Genomic DNA, 21,496 nt, shown 5'->3' on the forward strand with positions numbered 1-21,496 from the left:
CTCGAGCAGGGTTGTGGAAGACGACGGGCCACAGCGGAGTTGAATTGGAAACCGCAACCACTGGGGGTCAATTGGTACCTGTCTGTGCCTGGCTGTGCCTGTCTGTGCCTGTCTCTCTCCCGTCCTTGCCCAGGATTAATCTAAAGTGGGCGGAGAACAGCCCGGTAAGACTACTGTGTGTGTTCCCGTCCCTGGTCTGCTCGTCCAATTTGTTACTGTGCTTTGTATTGCGACTAACTACGGAGTACTCAGTAATTAACTAAATGTTGACTATTACCATTATTAAGCATGCTAAGACTCACTAAACTAAGAATTTGTCCAGACCGCACTCCTCAATTCCACCTCTTCAGGCCTAGTCAGGGGTATCCACCACAATTGTACGGTACGGTACAAACCAGACCTGTTTCCAAGGGACTTCTCCGTCGGGCAGACTTGGGTCCCGGCTATTCAACGGCTGTCATTTTTTCTCTTTCTCACTGTGGTCACTACGTACTCTGTACTGACTCGACGACAATCTAATTTACCCAACGGATAGTTAGTGGGTGTCTAGCCGATCACCTAGCGAAATAAACATTTTTCTCTTACATATCCTTCAAGATGGTGGTTACAGACGAAAGTGCGCCCTGCCTCCACCCGAGAGCCATGTGGAAGTAATAAGTTCATGGCCATCACGGACTTGCATGACGTATCGGATCTCCATCGCCATTAGGACTTCGATCTTCCTGCGGAACTGATACTGAATATATCGAACTGACTTGCATCCAACATATACTTGAGTCGGTCCCAAAGGAAGCGTGCGGTGCTCGGTGAACCAACGGATGGATCTTGTCTAAAGACACTAACTCCCCAACAAGGATGGTTCTGGAATTTCGAGACTCGAGAGCGACTAGTGACTCCATGTTGGGGATTTTCTCAAGGAGTGGTAAACCTACAGGATCTTATGCATGTCGCATCTGCACTCCGGATTCGACGCGAGGTCGCTTTCAATACCTGCAATCCTGTGTGCCTCCTAGCCAAACTCAGGGGTATCTCAGCGGCCGAGCACACTTCGTACTCCGTACGCTGTGATAACATCTTCAGCAGCTGCACACAATGAATGTTCTGACGTCCGGTATCTGCGGGACGACCGCAGCCTCCGTCATACTGTCCGACTCAATTGAGATTGTGTACCTCCCTCGCGAGTCTCCCTAAATTATCAAGATCAAAATAGATTAGTCGATGACATCAACTGAGCGGTCGTTGTAGCGCGATGTATGCTGGCAAGACCGCACAGTATCTATTAGATTCTACAACGTCCGCGACAAAGGTCCAGGTGATCGTCCCGCTCGTCCAAATTTCCGGAACCGCGCCCAATGTGCCCTGAGCTAAAAGTACCGGCCTAAAAGCCATGAAACGGATACCCAGGAGACAGATCACATTAACCGAACAACGGTGGAGGGATTTCAGTTCAGTCGGCGGCTTCAGGATGATATATAGTTTAGGGAAAACGCCTCATCAGGGTGAAAAAGGAGACTCTCGGGAGCATCTCCCGCTTGACTGGGTGGGCGGCCATTGCCGATGATTTGTGCGGAAGGCGTTTTGGGGGCAGTGGGAATAGAGACCTTTGTCGTCCTCTCCAGTGTCCCACTGGAAATGCAGTTGACGATGGAGGTTCTGGTTTGGGGTTTTCAGCCTTCACTTCAGCCTTCAGCCCCAGATTGGCCCACATCCCGCCAGACGCGGTCGTGTAAATTCACACAAAATGTCCTCTGTTATTCAGGTGGATGGAGGAGGGAGTGGAGGTCTGGCAGGCATTGCCGTTTCAACTGGAGCACCCATGTTTGACATGCGGGAAAGAACAATAAAATGCACGAGATATGATATACAGGTCGGCTTCGAGTGGTGACTGGCAAGTCAACAACCACATCGACAAACACATACTTCGTTCCGGAGAACTTGCTCTGTAGGTCGATTGAGAATGAGCTGGTGGAGGATGGAAAAGACACCCACCCACAAATACTTCAACTTCGAATACAGCCGGCGTAAGGCACGTACGAACGGTAAGGTAGGTACCTACCTTAGGTAGAGTGTACCCGAAATGGGGACATCCGATTTGTGGTTCATTCGGAGTGGAGTCTGCAAGGGGCATTGGGGCTTGATAGTCACTCGACGGTACCGTACGGTAACCCGAGACCACACCCATGGTTTCCGTGACAGTTTATTGACTTTAGAGAGTTGTTATGATCCAGGTATGAAGTCCGAAATATTCCAGACGGGCTGTCACCCCCGGTTACCATTGATATTGAGAGAGGCGGGGATCCCTTCGGAAAAGGCAGAGCAAAGAGAGACAGGAAGGAAACTGGCTTGGAGATACATTACACCGTAGGTAGGAAGAAGGACTTGTGATCCTGAACAATTTTGATTTCTCGACGTTCCCTCTCCATAGTGAAAAACAAAGACAGCATCTCGTGTCGATCCGCAGAAGCGCGTTCCATGGGACCCAATAATTTGATCGTCTCCAGCGCGGCGCTCTGGACTTGTCGGTAATAATAATTAAATGACATTGGAATTGACTGACTGGTCCTTTGACCATGGAATCAATTCTAGTCGGCTAGTGCCAAATTCAACTAAAATCAAAAACCGAAAAAATAAAAAAAGAGAGCAAAGAAAAAAAAGGTAAAAAATTAAAGACTGAGCGCGCGAAAGAGTGACTCGATCGGATCGAATCCAGATCCCTTCTTTTTTTGAGGTAGAAGCAATAGATTGCTCCTCCCTCCCTCTCCCCTCCTCTCTCTCTCTCTCTCTTTCTCGACACATCTGAACAGTCACCACTCATTCATTTTCACTACACACTCCCTTTTCAAACTTCCACACTCTTTTCTTACCTGTTGGTTCGCCTTTATTTGGGATCAATTGAATCCTTCCCTTCTTTCGAAGTCACATTCTATCCCATCCACTCATTACAAACGACGCACTCATTTCTGGGCGCCTCCACCCGCCATCAACCCGGACTTTCAGCATCCCTACCGACTCCGCTCCCGCTTTCCACGGTGCAGCCACATTCCTGCGTCCCATGCAGATGCTCATCGCCTTCCATTCGATCGCCTTCTCAGAATAACTTGTGTACTGGAGATTCCTCCGCCACATTGCTACTCAATTGCTTTTGCGACCGCCTCTCATCCTAGCACCCTGCACATTAACTCCACTATTTGACAACTACTCCGACCTAGTCCTGCGCGCCCGCCTGCCCGCTGCCTATTTTGAGCTTTGACGCTCCCCGGAGCATCTCGACTTCTAGGGAATGAAGAACAATCCGCAAATACATCCAAGAACCCACTAGCTCACTCGCTCCGCTGAGCTCTTCGTGTTTTGAGTGACGCTCGATCGGCCTTTCGGCTTCGCCACAGTCGCTAGTAGGTTACTCGCCCTATAGAACCACGCACAGGGATACCCCATATTGTCCGCTACCCATATGTGTCTGACGCATGGATTCGCTCAGTCTCCCATCTCAGCGTAACCCTCGAACTGCTCCGGTCTCTGACGCGATAAAACCACATCCCTGAGATTCGCCGGCGTCGCGCGCATTTCCCCCCGCACAGTCCGCCATGAATCGTTTCCGCAAGAATAAAAAGGACAAGGTGAAGGAGGAGGTGATAGAAGTTCCTGAGAGTAGCTCAGTAGGACTCAGCTCCAAGCTGTCATGGAAATCTAAGAAGGAGGAGCCCGAGGAGAAATCGGATTTCGATCTTTCCTCAGCCTTACCGTCGACCGACGACTTCCGCACCAGTCTTTTGATGCCAAAATTGTCTGCACGGTTCAGCATGCTAAGAGAGCAGGATGATCCGGATTCCATCATCGGGAAAGCAAGTGACGACAGCGTTTTATTCCCCAAGCGTGCCTCGCGACTGAATCTTTTCGGTCACAATCCCGGCTTCCTGGCTGATATAGATGAGGTCTCAATTGACGGTCGATCGATAGCCCCAGGGCGTGCCCAATCAATAGTGTCCGAGAATATTTCCTGTGGGCTTGATGAGGACTCTTCACAAAACGAAAGTATTATGAGCAGAGGTCGCCGAGTGGAAAGCAATAACTTGTTCGGCGGACGGCAGAAGGTGTACAAGATCTCATCGAAGTCAACATTGGGTGCTTCCGACTCCGGGCGTTCACAGATGAGCAGCCGTGCGCTCTATGAACCTGATTTGACAACGTCTGCCTTCCACTCTCCCAATGCCAAAGAAGGCGTCGAATTGATGGCGGAGGATTTCCCACAAGGAAGTCCTTCCCACGAGATGGAAGACGCACTTTCCAGGGTTTCCTCTGCCAAACGCACCACGCTTTCTTCCACTGCATCCGGTCCTACTGCGAATGCTCGTACTTCAACAGCTGCTACGTCGATAGATGACCAGTCGTTATCGGGAACTTCGCCGCAGACATCAGCCAGCGAGGGTCTGTTCTCTGCACCAAAGTCAACAATGCCAGGGATGGCATCCGAACGTGGCTCAGTCAAGTCGAGGCGTCTATACGGGCAAGGGTTGGCGCAGAGTGCACAGAATCAACAAGCCTCTACCCTCCAGCGTCTAGAGAGCCTGAGTCGTCAGAGAGCAGGAACCCCGGAGCACCCGCCACTTAACCGGGCTTTCTCCAAAAGCGCCACAAATCTCCGTGATAGAATGCAACCCTTGACGATCACCGAACCCCTTCCCAGTAACCCCAGCCCAACCCAGCCCACGAGCCCCGAATCTCTGTTTCCATCGTCAGAGGAGGCGCTGAACATCGCCGCCAAGGGACTCAAAAGCCCTGCAAGCACCGCGTACAGTGTTCCTCCGCTGAGTCCCCCGTTCAGTGAAAGTGAAGAGGGAGGAGCCTTAGTAGCTGCTCTCCGACCGGAGGACCATGGCAAGGCTACGGCTTCAGGCCTGTTCAATAAGCCAAAGACCACTTTTGATGAAAGTCAATTCAAACAACGCCAGCTACAGATGCACCAAGGCAGGAGCACACCGCCTTTGGCTAGGCCCCTCCCACCACCTGCAAGATCCAAACTGCCCGAGCTTCCTGGACGCGCGCGCGGTTTCTCGAATGCAAGCTACACGTCGAGGCCTGGCTCGGCATCTTCGCACTACAGTGAGGCTCAACGCCCCGGGAGCCGGTCTGCCGCGAACGCTTCCCCTCCGAAGCCCACCGGCACCACTTTCTTTACCAACTCGAGTCATAGTGATTCGGAGGATGAAGGCCGCGCGCGCTTGCGTGATACATCGTACACTACAGACGAACTGCACCCTGCACTGCGACCGGAAACGCCTTCCAAGCCTTCTACGCCCGCGAGTGAACACCGAAGCCCTCTGCCTGAAGTGCGGTACTCCGATTTGGGTGATCTGAAGCCAATTGCGGAGCATGATCTTGTCGAGATCAAGTCTAGTAGCGGCCAGGATCTTCCAGAGAAGCCCGACTCCCCTACGCTAGGACCCTCAGGTCTGGGATTGAGTGGCTTGGTTCGCGCACACCTTCGACAGGACAGCGACCGTTCGTCAATTTACCCTCCTCCTTCCCCTGGCCTTCCCGCTAAGCCTGTAGAGGCGAAACCAGTTGCGGATACCACTGGGCAATATCCCAAAAGTGCCCCCCATAGCGCAAATTGGCAGGATGAGCTCGTCTCCAGACACAGACGTGAAGCGAGTACCGAGACACAAATTGAACGCGAAGAGTTCGCCAACGAGCTAGCAGAGAGACGGAGAAAGGTGCAGGAAAAATTGAAGGGCTTTGCGGAGGTGGAGAGCAGATCAGCTAGTCCTGTTTCTGGCCGCCAAACTCCAGATTTTACTCCGAGCAAACCTGGAAACGCATTCTCTTTTCTGAAAAACAAATCAGGGAAGCAACATCTCTTCAGCAAACAGGATCTGAAGGGTGCTAAAGGCCTGGGCTATGCCAACGCCTCTACTCCGGCTCTGGTGTCAGATGACCCTTGGCGTGAGGAGGAAGAGCGGCCGGCCCTGCCTTTCGCGAAGCATGCTAATTCTAGCACCCCCCACATTGCAGGCGAGAGGTCTTTCCGCTCGAAAATGTCCGTCTTCGGTCGCAGCAGTCAAGAAGACTCCCGTGAGTCTAGCCGGAGCCGCGGTGCATCTCCACACTCCAGCTTTAGATCACGCCGAGATCGCTCCACGTCTGACGCATCGGGTCGTTCGAAAAGTCGCTCGCGGCGAGACCGAGATGGCCTAGAGACATTGGAAGAGGTTGGACATGGAAGTCACCACCCAATGGCCTATCCTGATCATGATCAGTATGGCATCCAATCCGTCACTTCCTCTGGCCGCCCCTCAGTCGAGGCTACTGAGCCTGCCATGTATGAGCGCTGCTCGTCCGCTGCTTCCACTAGGCACCGTAGTGGAAGCCGCTCAGCTGTCTCCAGCTTTCACGATCGCCCTTCCTACTTCTCAACAAACAGTTCATCCCTGATTGGTGCCGCTCCTCGTCCTTCCCCCATCGCACCTTATTCCGCCAATGCCACACCACCCTTGGATCTTAATTCTGAGAACGGTTCCCCTTTGGTGCCTGCTATTAGTAACAATCACCAACATCATCACGCTCTCAATCGTGCACCGGGTAACAATGGCCTTACAAAGCGGGCAATCAACAAGACCCTTATCTCTGAGCCTACATTGGTTTCTTGCACATCAAATGTACCGACGGTTGGTCTTCCTCCTGGCGCCAGCCTGAGTAACGGAATGAAGACACCACCAATTCCGCCGATGAATCCACGACGACGTCGTCAGACTACCACACAAACTATCCTAGGAGCACTCAAAGGCGAGAGACATGAGTCTCAGTATACACCATCGATTGACTCGGCTATGGAGGAGACAAGCAATTTCTCCGACGACGGCGAAAAGCGCCCGAAGTCTCGAGCCAGGCTTCGCAAATCCTCCAGCGAGGGAGGCAACTTGAATGCGAAGGCCCGTCACCAGCTGCTAGCTGACACACATCCGCCTGCTGTTCCTACCTACCCACCCCCCCAAATTCCTCTGGATGGAGGAATGTTTTGAACACCTTAAACTCCATGTTGAACACCTGACATAACTTCCATTCCCTGCCCTTCAATACCTTCTCAACCCACTTCCCCGACTACGATGTATTATTGACGTTCTGGCTTAGCCTTCTGCATCTTTATGTTGGATACCTCTCCTTAGCAATTCCGGTTTTGCATCCATCCTGATATACCAACAGCGTTACGTTGAGCGGAGCATTATTACTTTCCTTTCCTGTTTATTACCCATTCATTGACATTACCAATTTCCTATGAGTCATATCTTCAGACAAAGCCCTTCTCTCTTCACATTTACTTAGACGAGATTTGGCCACAATACCAGAATTATTTACACCATAAGTTTCATACATAGCTTTTCAGCTGTCTGTTGATCTTTACAGTATTAGTATCGTAGGTAGTTCATCGTTCTTTGGACAATCCTAAATCTGCATGTTGCATCCAGGCTTGTGGAAGCCTTACTGCACTGGAGATTAGCAAGTCATCAAGCGTAGGAACAAGACTTTCCAGAAGCCTTCTTGTCTACTCAGTGTGAATGCTCCATACTGATCAGGTTGCTGTATTGCTCTTTTGGTTCATGCGTTATCTCATTTTGAGGTCACATGGACGAGAAAACCCTCACATTGTATCAGGCTTAGGATGTTGTCCAGCTGTCTACAGTTAAGGTCTTAAAGTAGAATGTTTAGTGATCCTGTAGAGTGGAATGGAAGATTCAAGACACAGTCACGTGGATGAGGAAACCCTCACATAGTATTAGGGATAGGATGCTCTCCAGCTGTCAATAATCTTGGTCTCAATGCAGGGTTCATGTTCAGTGATGTCAGAAATCGGAATGAAAGACTTGAACAGTTGCTAAGTCTGTAGTCATCGCAGGTAACGTGCAGGAACAGATATCATTCAACGAGCTGTATGTTGGTTTCTTTCGCTCATAACAGCTGCAATGTGAGGTTTCCAGGCTTGACCCGCTTTACTTTGCGCAGCGTTAACAGTGAGAGGAAAGTTTCTCGTTGTCTACTAGCCAGTGAGGTGAACGTTATCCTTTTTTCTTTCGTCCTTCTTGACTGCGCAGTAGTCCTTCGTCTGGTGTTCTTCCACACATGCCTTGTCTCGAAAATCCATCATCACACCTGCCTCCATTCGCTCAAATGAAATTCAAAGTTTAAAAGTTACCTGACTGCCACGAAGGCAGGCTGTCTTCTCAAGCTTATAGCATTGCTTTACATCAATTTTAGATAGCGTCCTATCCAAATCAAATAGTAAGCATTACCACCCCCCGTGTTATCGCTGTTTTTATCTGCTTTGCTCACCAGACCTCAATATACAGACCTATCCTCATCACTCGACATTCTTATCACCTTGCTCGGGAAAACGGTACGTATCGCCCGGCTTGTCCTTTTGCTACTAAGGATCGAAGGATCAAAACTGATTACCATGCTCAGAGTGTGATGTATCCTGCGTTCAACCGGGTCCAATCCTTTTGTTCTTCCGAAGACATTTTTGTGAGTGAGGCCTTTGACAACTTTTTCAACATTTGGCGCCCGAAGAAGACAGCAGCCGAAAAGGAAGCTCAAAGGCAGAGATCGCTCGATCTGCAAGCAGACATTGATCAACACCTTAAGCTTGATTCGTGTCCCCAACGACCCCCCTGTCGTTCGCGTCGGCAGTCTTTGGACCCGACAATGTGCCGGCTCACTGATGCGGTCGTCGCGAGCTCGGAACCGAGCGACAGCAACGACGTGGAGAGGACTGGGGACGCTCAGCCCGCTGCGCCAATGCCTGCTACCCCAACGGCCGAGGTGGCGGCTCAAGCTGAACGGGAGAGCGACGACGATGACGACGCTGATATGAGCGGTCATGGCCAACCTGCTGCATCGTTTGCCGATATCGTCCAAGCCAGAAAGGCGCAGAGGAAGTTGAACAAAAAAGAAAGAAAGAAGAGGCAGGCTAAGAAGCCCGCGAAGAAAAGTTCAGGTGGTCCTCATCACCAGATGGCGGCGGCGGTGGCTGCTGCGGCTGCTGCTGCTGCTGCTGCTCCTTCTCCTCCGCCTCCTCCTCCTCCCCCTTCTTCACCTCCTCCCTCACCTCCTCCTTCACCTCCCTCTACTCTGCCTCTTCTTGTTACTTCTGCTGCTGATGACAGTAACGGCCTGGTAGCGCAGCAGCCAGTCACAGGCGCGGAGACTCAATCCATTCAGATCCAAGTGCCGCTGTCTCCTCCACCTCCATACGCCCCTCTACCTCCCGGCCTTTTCGAAGCAGGTCAATCTCAGCTCGTCCCAACAGCGGTGAATCCGTCCTGTTTTTCCCCAACGCCTTCGGATGTTAGCTCCACAACACTGTCAGCCACAGAGCCCCCGATCGTATCCCTACCTCCGCCCTACGTCAGTTCAGACTCGGCCGAGGCTAGCCAGGCTTTGGACTATGATGACGTGGGTGCATCGCATTCCAGAGACTTGGATTCGCTTACAGCGACTCAAGAGTCGGAAAGCACTCACTCTTTTCAAGAATCGGAGCCACGAAGTTCGTCTTCCACTGACGCAAGTACTATTGTGGTGCCATTGACCGAAGCAAATCCCGATGTGGTGCAAGATCCCGATCCTGACGTCTTGGATTCATGTGTAACAGCTCAAAGCACGGAAAGCACTCAACAACTGCAAGCGCCGAAGCCACAGACCGCGTCACCCACGGATGAAAGTATTCTAGTAACGCAGTTGACCGAGACCAACGTCGAAAGCTTGGTATCATGCTCCACGGAACTTGAAGATCTTCCTGGGATCATTGGGAACCCGAACAATGAACATGACAATTCATCGCCCGAGACTCCCGCTGACTTGGTTGCTGCCGAAGAAGATGCTTGCGTGTCGCCAAGGGAGCAGGAGCAGCAGTCTAATGAGGAAGAGCACTGCACATTTGTTTGCAAAATCTGCGAGCAGGAAGCCAAGAATGCGCAATGTGATCAACATGATCAGAAGATTTGTTCCTTCGAAAATACTTGTTGCGTGCATACGCCAAGATCAACAGGTTGCGCCTGTCCTCCTAGGAAATCATGTTGCTGTTTACATTTCATGTCGCATTGTCAATATGGAATATCAGAGATTGCATCCGAGTCAGTCGCACCGAGTTCTTGCTCACCCAAGAACATCGAAGAGACTATTCAGGACAAAGCCCATACGGCCGAGGGACAAGCCGGTGAGATGTCGAAAATTGCCGGTCAGTTGGCAGGCGGAAGAGGTTATCAGATCGAAGTGCTAACTCAATTGAAGATCCGCCCGAAGAATCAGGAACAACGGATGGCCTTTCAACCTATTTCCTTGGAATCTACCGCGACCAAATATTGTGTGACTTCGGTATTGAACTTTTGAGGAAAGGCGAATCTGACTTTGCCTGTGCCTTGCTGGCACATAGAATTATCATGATGCGAAGCCCGTCACTTGCTGTCATACTGAAATTCCCCGCATACATGGAAGGGTATAACCAAATCATCGCGGTCTTCGGTGAGAAAGTCGGTATGATGCATGGTTTCGAGATGGCTCTCGAATATCTATATGGTGCACCGCTCTTAGACGGACATCTTCTCCACCAGAAAACGATTAAGTTACTGGGATATACGGAGGCGAACCACGGCGAGCTCTCGTTTCCATTTGGCAGCGCCAAGGCCGAGTTGGCATACTCCTATGCCGTGGCTGGAGCATGTCTGCAAATTCCGGACGTCATCAAAGCTGGGATCGAACTGACCATCTCCATGATCAGCTGGGAGACCATCGACGAGATCCTGCAGTACAGTATCCGGCCCGAAGACTACCTCATCACCTTGAAAGCGTTTATCAGCTTCGACCCCGAGGCGCCGTCGCTCGGGACGCCCACGGCCAGCACGCCCGGAGCACAGAATTTCAAGAAACGTTGGGCACCGCAAGTAGTCAGGGCCTGCCTGGAGTATATGGTTGACCACCTGCCACCAAATTTTGAGTTTCACTGCAGCAACCCAAGGCGAAACATGACCACTCCCCCTCCAACGGATTCTGAGTACATATGGCCCCATTATGAGGACTACACAGCCTCCTGGATTCTGGCATCTTTGCCGTACCCGTATCTCCAAGAAGCTTTCGGACTTCTTCGGGACCGCGGCTTGCTGTCGATCAAGCTGGCGCATGCCCTCCTGCTCGAGCGAGAGGTCAACCGCCTCCAGGGGCTCTTACTTTGGCTCAGGAGCGGGCACTCGACGTCACAAGAGGAGATAATTCCCGAAATTGAGGCCTTGGGGTATCAAGAGGCGCTGACTGTCATTTCGAAAGATCCAAGAACAGGCTCGCCAAACGTCGGCGTGGACAGGGTTTGGGTAGGCTTCAACGCTGCTGCGGTGCTAGTTGTGCTCGAGTCCACCGCCTCCCCGAGCAACTGATCCCGGTCCATTGGCCACTCGGCCTGGCTTGCATTTGGCTGCTTTCTAACTTCGGTGGTACTCATTGAGCCTTTGTGTAAGGAGTGATTTTGGCTTGGACTTGATGAGATAGAGGTGGGTGATGGATCTGGTGTATTGGGCTGGAGGAAAGCACAAGAGACCGGGGCAGAGCTGGGTTGGTTAACTGTTTAACACCTTGAAGTCTAGTCTAAGCTGTGAGTATTTCCACTTTCCCATCACTTCATCGGTGTGTGTGCAGGTCGTTCGCCTAAGGCTCGCTTACTGCGACTGTTCACTGTGGGCTGATGGAACGAACACATGTCAACTCTCTTGCTTGGAAAGCCCCTCCTTAGTTTAAATGCATAGAGACCAACTGTTGTACAGAAACATAGAGCGGAGTCGAATCAAAACTGTCATTTCAATCATACAAGAAGTCTTATATATCAGAGTCATATACAACTAGTCACTTTCGGTTCTTTCTTTTAAACCGATCAACCAACCAAACAATTGGCTTCTATATCTCTCTATAAGCCCTTCTACCACCGTTGAGGTACTACAATGTTGTTGGACGTGCCTATCTTATCGTGGTACTTAATTGGCGACCTTATCAGGAAACCCAAAGTCCAGACCGAAGGGCGGGAAAACGTAACGCTTGAAGGACTTCGTCCGAGCCAGCTCGTCCGTGTACTTGGCGATGGTGGCCAGATCCGACTCATCGAGCTCGACCAGCTGGCGGTTGGCCTCGATGCGGGAAGGAGTCACCGACTTGGCGAGAACCGAAGAGCCACGCGCGACTAAATAGCATGAGGTTCGGTGATTAGCTTATCGGCTCCTGTAAACGTAAATGGGAGAGGGGTAAAGGAGCAAGGGCTGAAGCAAGAGAGACACGGGTGCAAAAACATACTGTGCCAGCTCAGCAGAACGGTCGCGGGGGCGACGTCCTTCTTTTTGGCGACCTCGACGATGGGATCGGCGGAGAACAGGGGGCTGCCCGTGCTGCCGAGCGGGCTGTACGCGGTGACGTGGATGCCCTTCTCCCTGCAGAAGTCGACGACCTCCTGCTGCGGCAGGGCCGGGTGGTTCTCGATCTGGTTCACGGCGGGGACGACGGTGGCCTGGGCCAGGAGCTCCTGCAGATAGGGAACGCTATAGTTGCAGACGCCGATGGCCTTGGTCTTGCCGGCGCCGACCAGCTTCTCCATGCTCTTCCACGTCTCGACGTGCGGGTGGTCGTAGTGCAGGTCCCGCGAGCCGTCCGGGAGCTTGGGCACGACCGGGTGGTTTCCGTTGGGGTTCATGGCCACCGGCCAGTGCACCAGGTACAGGTCAATGTAGTCCAGCCCCATGGTCTGCAGGCTCTGGTCCAGCGCCTCCCCCACCCGGTAGTGCCACGTCGACCACAGCTTGGTCGTCACGAACAGCTCCTCGCGTTTCACTTCCCCCGCCGCGATCGCGTCGTTGATCGCCTTGCCCACTTCGTGCTCGTTCTGGTACGCAAACGCCGTGTCGATGTGGCGGTACCCCACCTGGATGGCGTGCCGGACGGCCTTCTCGACCTCGCCGGGCGCGGATTGCCAGGTTCCTGGGAGGCTCACAGATTAGTGGGTCTGGTTACAAGAGTCAAAGGTACACAGGCTGCATACCGAGACCGAGAGCTGGGATGTCCGCTCCGGTGTTGAGCTTGAAGCGCGTATCGGCGAGACCCATTGTGGATTGCGAGGAGTTCTTTTTGGTTATGGTGTTGGGCTTGAGGCGCGAACTGCGGGACACGGACAGGATGCGAATTGCGAGGGATTTAGATGAATAGAAACAGGAGGAATACAAGAATGAAGAAGAAGAGAACATGTGGCAGGACGAGAGGGAAAATAGTACTTAGCTAATAGAAGAGGAGAAGGGAGGGGCAGAAGGAAGATACCCCGCACTAGTACTTCAGTATCGGAGCAATCCCCGGCATTTCCCCCACCACTTATTCCATCCCCTCGGGCGTCTTTGTGCCGACAGTTCTTACTGAGAATCTTACATAACAAGAAGGGTTGGGACAGCTTTCAATAGCTTCACAGATGACAATGCGGAGTTTGTTTCTCCAATCTATCAACCGCGGTCCCTGCACTACAATGCACTTGGCAGGCACATCTCAATCCAACATCTACATCCCAGACACGAGCGGGGAAAACAACCAGCCTCATCTGCCCATATGCATCAGGGCTATTGCCATCATACAGCAGGTCAGAGGTGCAGATACTGGTAATCACAATGATCGTATCTTGCAGCAAGGGTGGACCTAATCGAGGTCGGGCCCCCTGACAAATGAAGAAATTCTCTCTGGTTGAACAACGGCCCGCATGCAAACCCGCCATCGGAAACCAGAATCCAGAGGCATTGTTCCCACCCACGGCCCAGACAGCCTCCAGGGCTGCACCTGAGTGTGGCTGACGCTCGGGTTGGCTGATCTGGTCCATCTGCGAGCCCCTTTGTTCCACCATGGCGGGGAATGTTACCCCAGGGCAAATCCTCCCACAGTAGTCAGTGGCTTCGGAACCCAGAATCCGACCTCCTGGCGTGGGGTGGTCACGCTGGTGGGAAAATCGCACTGTGCTTTTCTAGAATCACGCAACGTCATGCGCTGCAGTAGACCAACCAAAGGGCGATACTCGGTTTTTGGCATTTTTGATGGCAACTCCTTCTGGGGTAGTCTAATCTACGTTCGCCGAGAAGAATGGAAATATCATATTTATGTCCGTGTAGCCTCGCTTTCATTCATTATCCTCCCAACAACAACAACCCTTGTGTGATACCCTCACACCTCGAAGACCAGGATAAAGTGATCTTCAGGCTCCAAAAATTTTTCTCGTCCTTGCATCGTACGCATAATCAACATGGCACCCGTCGCAGTCGCCCAAGAAACCCCCGTGTTCAACACCAAACGTGACGGGCAGGCCCTTGAAGACCTGTCGGACGCCATCGACACAGTCAATGTTCTCAAGACCAACCTGAAGGAGGAGAAGGAGAAGGGCCTCTATGAGGAGTCTGAGTTCGACAAGGAGAAGGACAAGACCAAGTTCCGTCAGTACGAGGATGCCTGTGACCGGGTCAAGAACTTCTACAAGGAGCAGCACACCAAGCAAACGGTGGCATACAACCTCAAGGCGCGCAATGCATTCCACGCGAAGATCCGTGCGGAGATGAGCGTGTGGGAGGCGATGGAGAAGTTGAACACTTTGATCGACGAGTCCGATCCGGACACCAGCCTTTCCCAGATCGAGCATCTCCTGCAGTCAGCTGAGGCGATCCGTCGCGACGGCAAGCCCCGCTGGATGCAGCTGACCGGTCTCATCCACGACCTGGGCAAGTTGCTGTACTTCTTCGACGCCCAGGGCCAGTGGGACGTCGTCGGCGACACCTTCCCCGTCGGCTGCGCTTTTGACGATCGCATCATCTACGGCCGCGACTCGTTCAAGGAGAACCCCGACTTTGGCCACGAGATCTACGACACCAAGTACGGCATCTACAGCCCCGGCTGCGGTCTGGACAATGTGATGATCTCCTGGGGACACGACGAGTACCTCTACCACGTCGTCAAGGAGCAGTCCACCCTGCCCGCCGAGGCCCTGGCCATGATCCGCTACCACTCCTTCTACCCCTGGCACAACGCTGGCGCTTACCAGGAGTTGATGAACGAGAAGGACAAGGAGATGTTCAAGGCCGTGAAAGCCTTCAACCCTTACGACCTGTACAGCAAGAGCGATGGCATTCCCAGCGCCGAGGAGCTCAAGGTGCGTTAGCCAGTCTTGTGATTTCCCCAGAGAATGCAGCTAACCGATAGTCCGCAGCCTTACTACCTCGAGTTGATCGACGAGTACTTCCCCAACAGGGTCATCAAGTGGTAGAGGATACCCTGGATGGATGAAAAAAAATTGTATTCCGTCCAGTCTACAACCTGAGCCTTGTAGGATTGTCTGACTTGGTTGTTTGTTTCCAGCATCTTTGTTTCACTTCTTTTCTTTTGGTTTCCATGGTATGAACTCAAGCGATGATTCACGAACACACTATACAATGTTATTTTCCAAATGAACCGATGGCCAAAGAGATTTTGGACCACGTTTTACCCTTCACCATCTACTGTCCAGTGCAATGATCCTGTAGAACCTAAGCCTGAAGCCGTACTTCACTATGGCTACCATCCCTGTCGGCGATCACCCTATAGGCTTCTTCATCTCAATGAATCAATTGATTTTACTCGGCCACTTCCAACATGTATGTTACTAACCATAAGTTACCCCTCATCGAGATCGACCGCGATCAAAGTCAATCTTCAGCCACGACGAACGCTCAGACCAAGTTAGCCCATTGCGATCAAAAAGAAAAAAAAAAGCTCAATTGACTTTTGCAGTTTCAGTGGGAGAAATCTGCCTCTTGCGGGGATTGTTTCAGTGCCAAGACATTGAAGGCGCTTCGGGAACGAATTCCCGAGTCGGGGGAGTGGGGGCGTGGGGATGCGGGCATTGATACCCTTCGTGGAGTGATCAGATCAGATCACCAGCAATGATGATTGTATACACCATTTCTGTGGTTGGGAGGAGCTTTCTCGCTATGCATTGCGAGTACAGTGGTGGATCATGTGATTGTTTTTGTTGTTTTACATTGATTGTTTATTTCTGGTTGCGAATCACGAGTTTACGGTACAGTGGAGGTCACTTTCATAAGTGTAGCATTGGTTGTAGCAGTACAGCTATTACTTTGCAATTGCGTAGGATGTAAAGTCGGAATAACTGGCAGTCATATGATCTTGATTGAGTGCGTGTTGGTTTCTGTCTCTAGCTAAGGAGCACAAAGGTTCCTTGTCTATTGATAGTATGTTATTTGAGTCCACTTTTCCACCTTTAGCCTTCCCCATTTTTTTTTCGATTCTATCCTCTCCGTTCGGTACACAGCTTCCCCGCATACTCATGGGGATACGAGTAGCTTGTCACATGTTCTCAAGCTTCGAAGAGAATCAAATGAAGTTGTAGACGTATAAGTTCGCCCAGGGGGATATTCCCCGCCGTACTCTAAACATACCCCGGAAAGGGTAGTATTCCCCGCCCCCGTACTTCACCGTGGTTGTTTGGATGCTGTTTGAGCTCAACAAACTCTCCTGATGCTTTCCATCCCCCATATCTCCCTTGTCTTTTCAATTGGAATAGATTCGAAGCTGCAGGTTCCAGTCACTGCTTCTCTTTATCCTGCCAGTGCTGCAGGATCATAGCAGCAATTCTCCTACAGGAACCTCGTTTCCGAAGGGGCTCCGGGGCAGGGATCCCGACGGCCAGATTCCGTGGTACCTACTGTACAGTAGGTACATACAGCACTCTCCCCTGGTCTGGTCACCCCCGGGATTTCCACTCCGCTCTAAACCGTCCCTGTCCGACAGCCACTGGCAACTTCAATGGAATGGACCAAACCTACGAATATCCAGCCAGTCAGAAGGATTGTCAGACTAGTCTCCTTGGCTGACCAGCAGCAGCTCCAGCAGCTACGCAGCTTTCTCCGCATCTTCCCCTCAAGGAAAACAAAAAAGAAAGAACCCAGACCGACACTTGCCCCAACTGCCCCCAGCTGCGTGTCGGGGGTTAAATTCCTGCTGCTTCGCTGTTCATGATCTCTTCCTCTTCCTGTCTTTCGTTCTCTCCTCACCAATTCCCCAGCTACCTTCACGGATCCCTCCTTCTCCCGCTCGCCGCTCCTCAATCCTCCCACCAATACAAACATCCATCACAATGTCTGCCAGAAAGTTAAAGGTTGGCTGTGCCGGTCTCGGTCGCATGGGCAAGCGTCATGCCCTCAACTTCTTACAGCGCACTCCCCGCGCCGAGCTCGTCGCCGTCAGTACTCCCGACGACAGCGAGTTGGAATGGGGCAAGGTCCACCTGGCCCCGTACGGCGTGAAGCTGTACAAAAACTATGATGACATGCTGAAGCACGAGGGCTTGGAGGCCGTGATTGTTGCCTCCGCTACCGCCGTGCACGCCGAGCAGGCCATCAAGGCCGTTGAGGCTGACAAGAACGTTCTGTGCGAAAAGCCTCTGTCTACCAGTGTTGAAATTGTATGTGGCCGCTAACGTCCCGCTCCTTGCGCCTTCCCTTCTTCTCTTTTCTCCGCCCCCAGCAACCGAATTGAAGAGAGAAAAATTTTGGCAACTGAAACTAACATGGCTAAATTGACACATAGTCCCAATCCGTCCTCGACGCCGCAGCCAAGAAACCCCATCTCAAGGTCATGTGCGGGTTTTCGCGGCGATTCGACGCCTCCTACCGGGACGCACACAGCAAGATGTCCGCGGGGGCGATCGGCACGGCCTCAGTGATGCGCAGCCAGACGTGCGATAAGTTGGACCCAACGGGGTTCTTCGTCGCCTACGCTGAGTTCTCCGGCGGTATCTTTGTGGACTGCTCAATCCACGACATCGACCTGGCGCTGTGGTTCTTCGGCCAGGACAGTAAGGTGAAATCCGTCTCCGCTGTGGGCATTACGGCGGTGGAGCCGGACCTCCGCAAGCATAACGACCGCGACAACGCTGTCGGCCTGGTCGAGTTCTACGACGGCCGCATCGCCTACTTCTACGCCTCGCGCATGATGGCCGCCGGCCAGGAGGACTCCACCGAGATCATCGGCACCAAGGGCAAGCTGGCCGTCAACACCCAGCCCGCCATCAACCTGGTCAACGTCTTCGACGAGAACGGCGTCCGCCGCGAGCTGCCCCAGCACTACTACGACCGCTTCGAGTACGCCTTCGTCACCGAGGCCAACGAGTTCACCGCCTCCTGTCTTGAGAACACCCCCGTGCCCCTGAAGCTGGAGGGCGCCGTCCAGGCGGTGCGCATCGGGGCCGCCCTCCAGGAGAGTCTGATCACCGGCGAGAAGATCAACTTCGATGAACAGGAGAACCGGATCCCCAAGGCGAGATTGTGAGTGTGGGTAGGAGAGGATAGTCACAATAGACATTGAATAGACCTTTTGGCTTTTACTAAATTTTTCTTTCTGGAATGACTTGCGAGTGTGATGTTTTAGCCTGAATGACAATTGAAAAAAGATGATCCACGACTACTGTCTTGTCCCGTCATACAGGTTATAGAATCTATAGTTACGTCAGCAACAAGCAACAAAGGAAGCTGGCGTGTACTGTACGTTTTTACGATTTGGTCGACTCTATCCACTCCACCTCTTGACATCTCAGGGGTTCGCTTAGAAAAGTCATCAAAGACACCCTGTGTGACTTTAGGGATATCTCTCTGGGTCCTTCAGGGGTTTAGCATACTCATGAGGGCATTCGAGGTGATTTCCTGGATGTTTTATATCAACAAGTCTTATGAGTGGTCGTATCTTAGCGCCCTTGTTTTTTTATAGCCGAAGGTAAGTTGTCACTATATGGCCTTCTCCTAGGTAAATCCCTTTATCATCTCTTAGTAGAGCGCTTATGTGTCTGGATTACAGATAAATTCGACACCGTAAACTTTCAACTCTAATTGCTCCATCTTATAGCGTGTATGTGAGGTGGCCTCGAGCGAACAATTCTGCTCTTCCTAATCCTGCCCTGAAGTCACCATTACTGGGTGATGAATCTATAATAACACAGCAATTGATATCTCAACAACTTCCGATGTGGTGTAACGGCTAACATCGCCGTCTTTCACACGGCAGCTCGGGGTTCGATTCCCCGCATCGGAGAGATTAATCTTTTTTCCTTTTGCGCGGAGCGGAGTTTCTGGTCGCGATGGTCGTTATTTTGCTCGCGCGACCCGAGAAGAACAGCTTAGTCAGGGTGAAGAAGTCGCGTCACCTCAAAATACAGGTGTCTACAGGTCACCTGAACTTTTCCAAAGGTTCATGTGAACCAACCCCACTTAGCGTCGAAAAGTAAGCAAGAACGTGCCATGTGAACTTATATATTACTGTTTTCTTACTTTTGAAATTCATTTTCCGCTGAAATCCTACTACACCCAATTTATCAAGTACTTTGAAAGCACTTTTCAAGTACTATAACTACTATGGATTCTAATGACATTATTAGTATCAGTTCTGCAGAAGAGCTCGATACTTCAGAAGTAAATTTATAAGTATAATTGAAGTACTTTATAAGTGCTTAGAAAGTGGTTATAGTGCTGCCATGGTTGTGTAAGATAGGGAGAAAGATGATTGGTGGTGATGACGGCGGTGAGGTGTAAGAGTAATGAAAAAGTTAGCGTGGCACGAAATCTATGTTTTGTATGGGTAACTAGCTCGCTTGGCAGTCGCGCGACCAGACTGCTTAGTAAGCCATCTTCGTGCCACGCGACCGAAAAAACGAGGTCAGCTCATCTGTAGTCTGAAAATACAGTTCATGTGGAACGTCGGCAGGATCGTACATAATGCTAAGGCTCTAACGTCCAAGAATAATTATGTGTATTCCCTGATTATTCTAATAGTCCTAAGAATTCTAGGAATCCTAATGTAAGTAGTAGCTAGATAGTCCCTGATCTATGTAAGTACTCGATCTCAAGATGATGTGGAATGAAAAGCCCTTACAGATACAGTATCAAGGTGGTGTGGCAATCACATTATAGATTTAGTGGTTTTCGTTCCGCGCGACCCTAAAAAGCAACATAGCTGACCTACAACATAAATTTTCAAATCATACCACCTCTTTCCTCTTTCTTACACATACATCCATCCCGCCCACCACCACCACCCTCACTCTCAACATCGCCGAATTACGTGCAAAATGTATATATTAGTGCTTAAAGTTATCATAAGTGGTTATTAATAAGTAGTTGCTAGTTACTTGAATACCTCTACTTCTTGTATATCGAATTCTCTATCCGGATTCACCTATAAAATTCGTACAAAATCTATAATAAGTTAAGTACTTGATTAGACTTGCTCAGAAACTACTTACAACTATACTGTAAAGTATAGAGTAGAAGCAAAGTTGAAATTCAGCGGAAAGATACAGTAATGAAAGATCATACGATTTGTTCTTCATGACTGACGTCAATACAGTCACGTGCAAGGGGGAAAGGTTCACGCGACCGTTCCCGAAGGGTCACGCGACCTGTGTTGGGTGCGTGCACAGAGTAACTACATACTGCTTTTTAAGATGTCGTGGCCCAAAAACCACTCACCGCCTAAGAATATTATCGAATACCAAATCTGTAAGCACTTTTCATTCCACATCACCTTATACATAAATTACAGATTTATAAGTACTTATTAACTATTTCCACAAGGGTAACTAGGGTCATTCGGATTATTCGGACTCTGAGAATCTATTACATTAGGATCTTTAGAAGTAAACACCCTCTATTATTCTTCTACATTAGGGTTGATTATGGGCATATAATACTGGTAACCGAAAAACAAAAACAGAAAAACTTGAGTTGGAATGTAAATTTGCTTCTTGATAGCATTGGCATCACGTGCACGGCGAATGTTCCACATGAACCTTGAAAAGAGATCAGATGCCCTGTGTTCACCTGGGTTGGTGTGGTTGCAGATCAGCTGTGCTGCTTTTTCGGGTCGCGTGGAACGAAAACTGCTTAATAAGCAGTCTGATCATGTGACTTCCAAGCGACCCTGTTACCCACACAAACAGAAAATTTCATTCCACATCACCTTTTTCAGTACACTTACACACCACACCTCCCACCACCAATCATTTCCCTCTTCTTCCCCACATCCGCAACCATGGCTCAACTGAGCGAAAATGTAAGTATAACTGCTTATTAAGGTCTTATTTATTGCTTATTATCATTTGTATGATAAAAAAGTGATTCCAAAGTGATTTTTTGATGAAAAACTGATAAATTTCGAATGAAATAGTCCTGGTACGTGTGGTACTTGCGTGAAGTCGAAGCCGGGCACCTCAAGTTGCCTGAGTTTGATACCGTGAGTTTCTAACTACTTTCTAACTACTTGACAAGTGCATGCTAACTGCTTAGAATGCGGGTGGTGAGGTTCAGATTCATTACGGTGAGGTCTACTGTCGCGTGGATGAATGCGGCAAGCGCAAGGTAAGTACTTTCCAACTGCTTATACAGTACTATACTAACTACTTTTCAACTAC

At 50.7% G+C, this 21,496-nt stretch overlaps 5 protein-coding genes and 1 non-coding gene across 6 annotated transcripts; 5 read left to right on the top strand and 1 right to left on the bottom strand.

The window, feature by feature from the left end:
- Window positions 1–3,584: 3,584 nt before the first annotated feature.
- Window positions 3,585–11,417, top strand: ASPACDRAFT_39304 (uncharacterized protein; the record flags this gene model as incomplete). The annotated part of the gene is made up of 4 exons (XM_020200572.1): window positions 3,585–6,968; window positions 8,458–9,930; window positions 10,156–10,228; window positions 10,282–11,417. The coding sequence occupies 4 exons, from the start codon at window positions 3,585–3,587 to the stop codon at window positions 11,415–11,417; spliced, it is 6,066 nt and encodes a 2,021-aa protein (XP_020060024.1).
- A 591-nt stretch (window positions 11,418–12,008) lies between these two features.
- Window positions 12,009–13,124, bottom strand: ASPACDRAFT_22540 (putative glycerol dehydrogenase; the record flags this gene model as incomplete). Its single annotated transcript, XM_020199127.1, has 3 exons — window positions 12,009–12,211; window positions 12,322–12,999; window positions 13,061–13,124. The coding sequence occupies 3 exons, from the start codon at window positions 13,122–13,124 to the stop codon at window positions 12,009–12,011; spliced, it is 945 nt and encodes a 314-aa protein (XP_020060025.1).
- A 1,013-nt stretch (window positions 13,125–14,137) lies between these two features.
- On the top strand, window positions 14,138–15,334 carry ASPACDRAFT_1863152 (inositol oxygenase). Its single transcript, XM_020197815.1, has 2 exons — window positions 14,138–15,190; window positions 15,248–15,334. Exons 1-2 carry the CDS (start codon window positions 14,294–14,296, stop codon window positions 15,302–15,304), a joined length of 954 nt encoding a protein of 317 aa, XP_020060026.1. The 5' UTR covers window positions 14,138–14,293; the 3' UTR covers window positions 15,305–15,334.
- A 1,694-nt stretch (window positions 15,335–17,028) lies between these two features.
- On the top strand, window positions 17,029–18,393 carry ASPACDRAFT_1852622 (putative NAD binding Rossmann fold oxidoreductase). The gene is made up of 2 exons (XM_020197260.1): window positions 17,029–17,500; window positions 17,626–18,393. The coding sequence occupies exons 1-2, from the start codon at window positions 17,174–17,176 to the stop codon at window positions 18,364–18,366; spliced, it is 1,068 nt and encodes a 355-aa protein (XP_020060027.1). The 5' UTR covers window positions 17,029–17,173; the 3' UTR covers window positions 18,367–18,393.
- Window positions 18,394–19,050: 657 nt separating this feature from the next.
- Window positions 19,051–19,122, top strand: ASPACDRAFT_t46. The gene has a single exon. It is a non-coding gene; the product is annotated as a tRNA-Glu (tRNA).
- Window positions 19,123–21,117: 1,995 nt separating this feature from the next.
- ASPACDRAFT_39308 (uncharacterized protein) lies at window positions 21,118–21,443 on the top strand (the record flags this gene model as incomplete). The annotated part of the gene is made up of 3 exons (XM_020200573.1): window positions 21,118–21,138; window positions 21,253–21,318; window positions 21,372–21,443. Coding segments are annotated over 3 exons (159 nt in total), but the record flags the coding sequence as incomplete, so codon positions are not given.
- Window positions 21,444–21,496: the final 53 nt, after the last annotated feature.

Source organism: Aspergillus aculeatus (genome assembly GCF_001890905.1).
Source record: "Aspergillus aculeatus ATCC 16872 unplaced genomic scaffold ASPACscaffold_2, whole genome shotgun sequence".
Classification (NCBI taxonomy): domain Eukaryota; kingdom Fungi; phylum Ascomycota; class Eurotiomycetes; order Eurotiales; family Aspergillaceae; genus Aspergillus; species Aspergillus aculeatus.

Bases quoted from the DNA above. Each gene is read 5' to 3' on its own strand.
- ASPACDRAFT_1852622 (XM_020197260.1), top strand. From the start codon at position 17,174: ATGTCTGCCAGAAAGTTAAAGGTTGGCTGTGCCGGTCTCGGTCGCATG. The intron at 17,501-17,625 runs GTATGTGGCCGC...ATTGACACATAG, and splicing joins TGTCTACCAGTGTTGAAATT to TCCCAATCCGTCCTCGACGC.
- ASPACDRAFT_1863152 (XM_020197815.1), top strand. From the start codon at position 14,294: ATGGCACCCGTCGCAGTCGCCCAAGAAACCCCCGTGTTCAACACCAAA. The intron at 15,191-15,247 runs GTGCGTTAGCCA...GATAGTCCGCAG, and splicing joins CCAGCGCCGAGGAGCTCAAG to CCTTACTACCTCGAGTTGAT.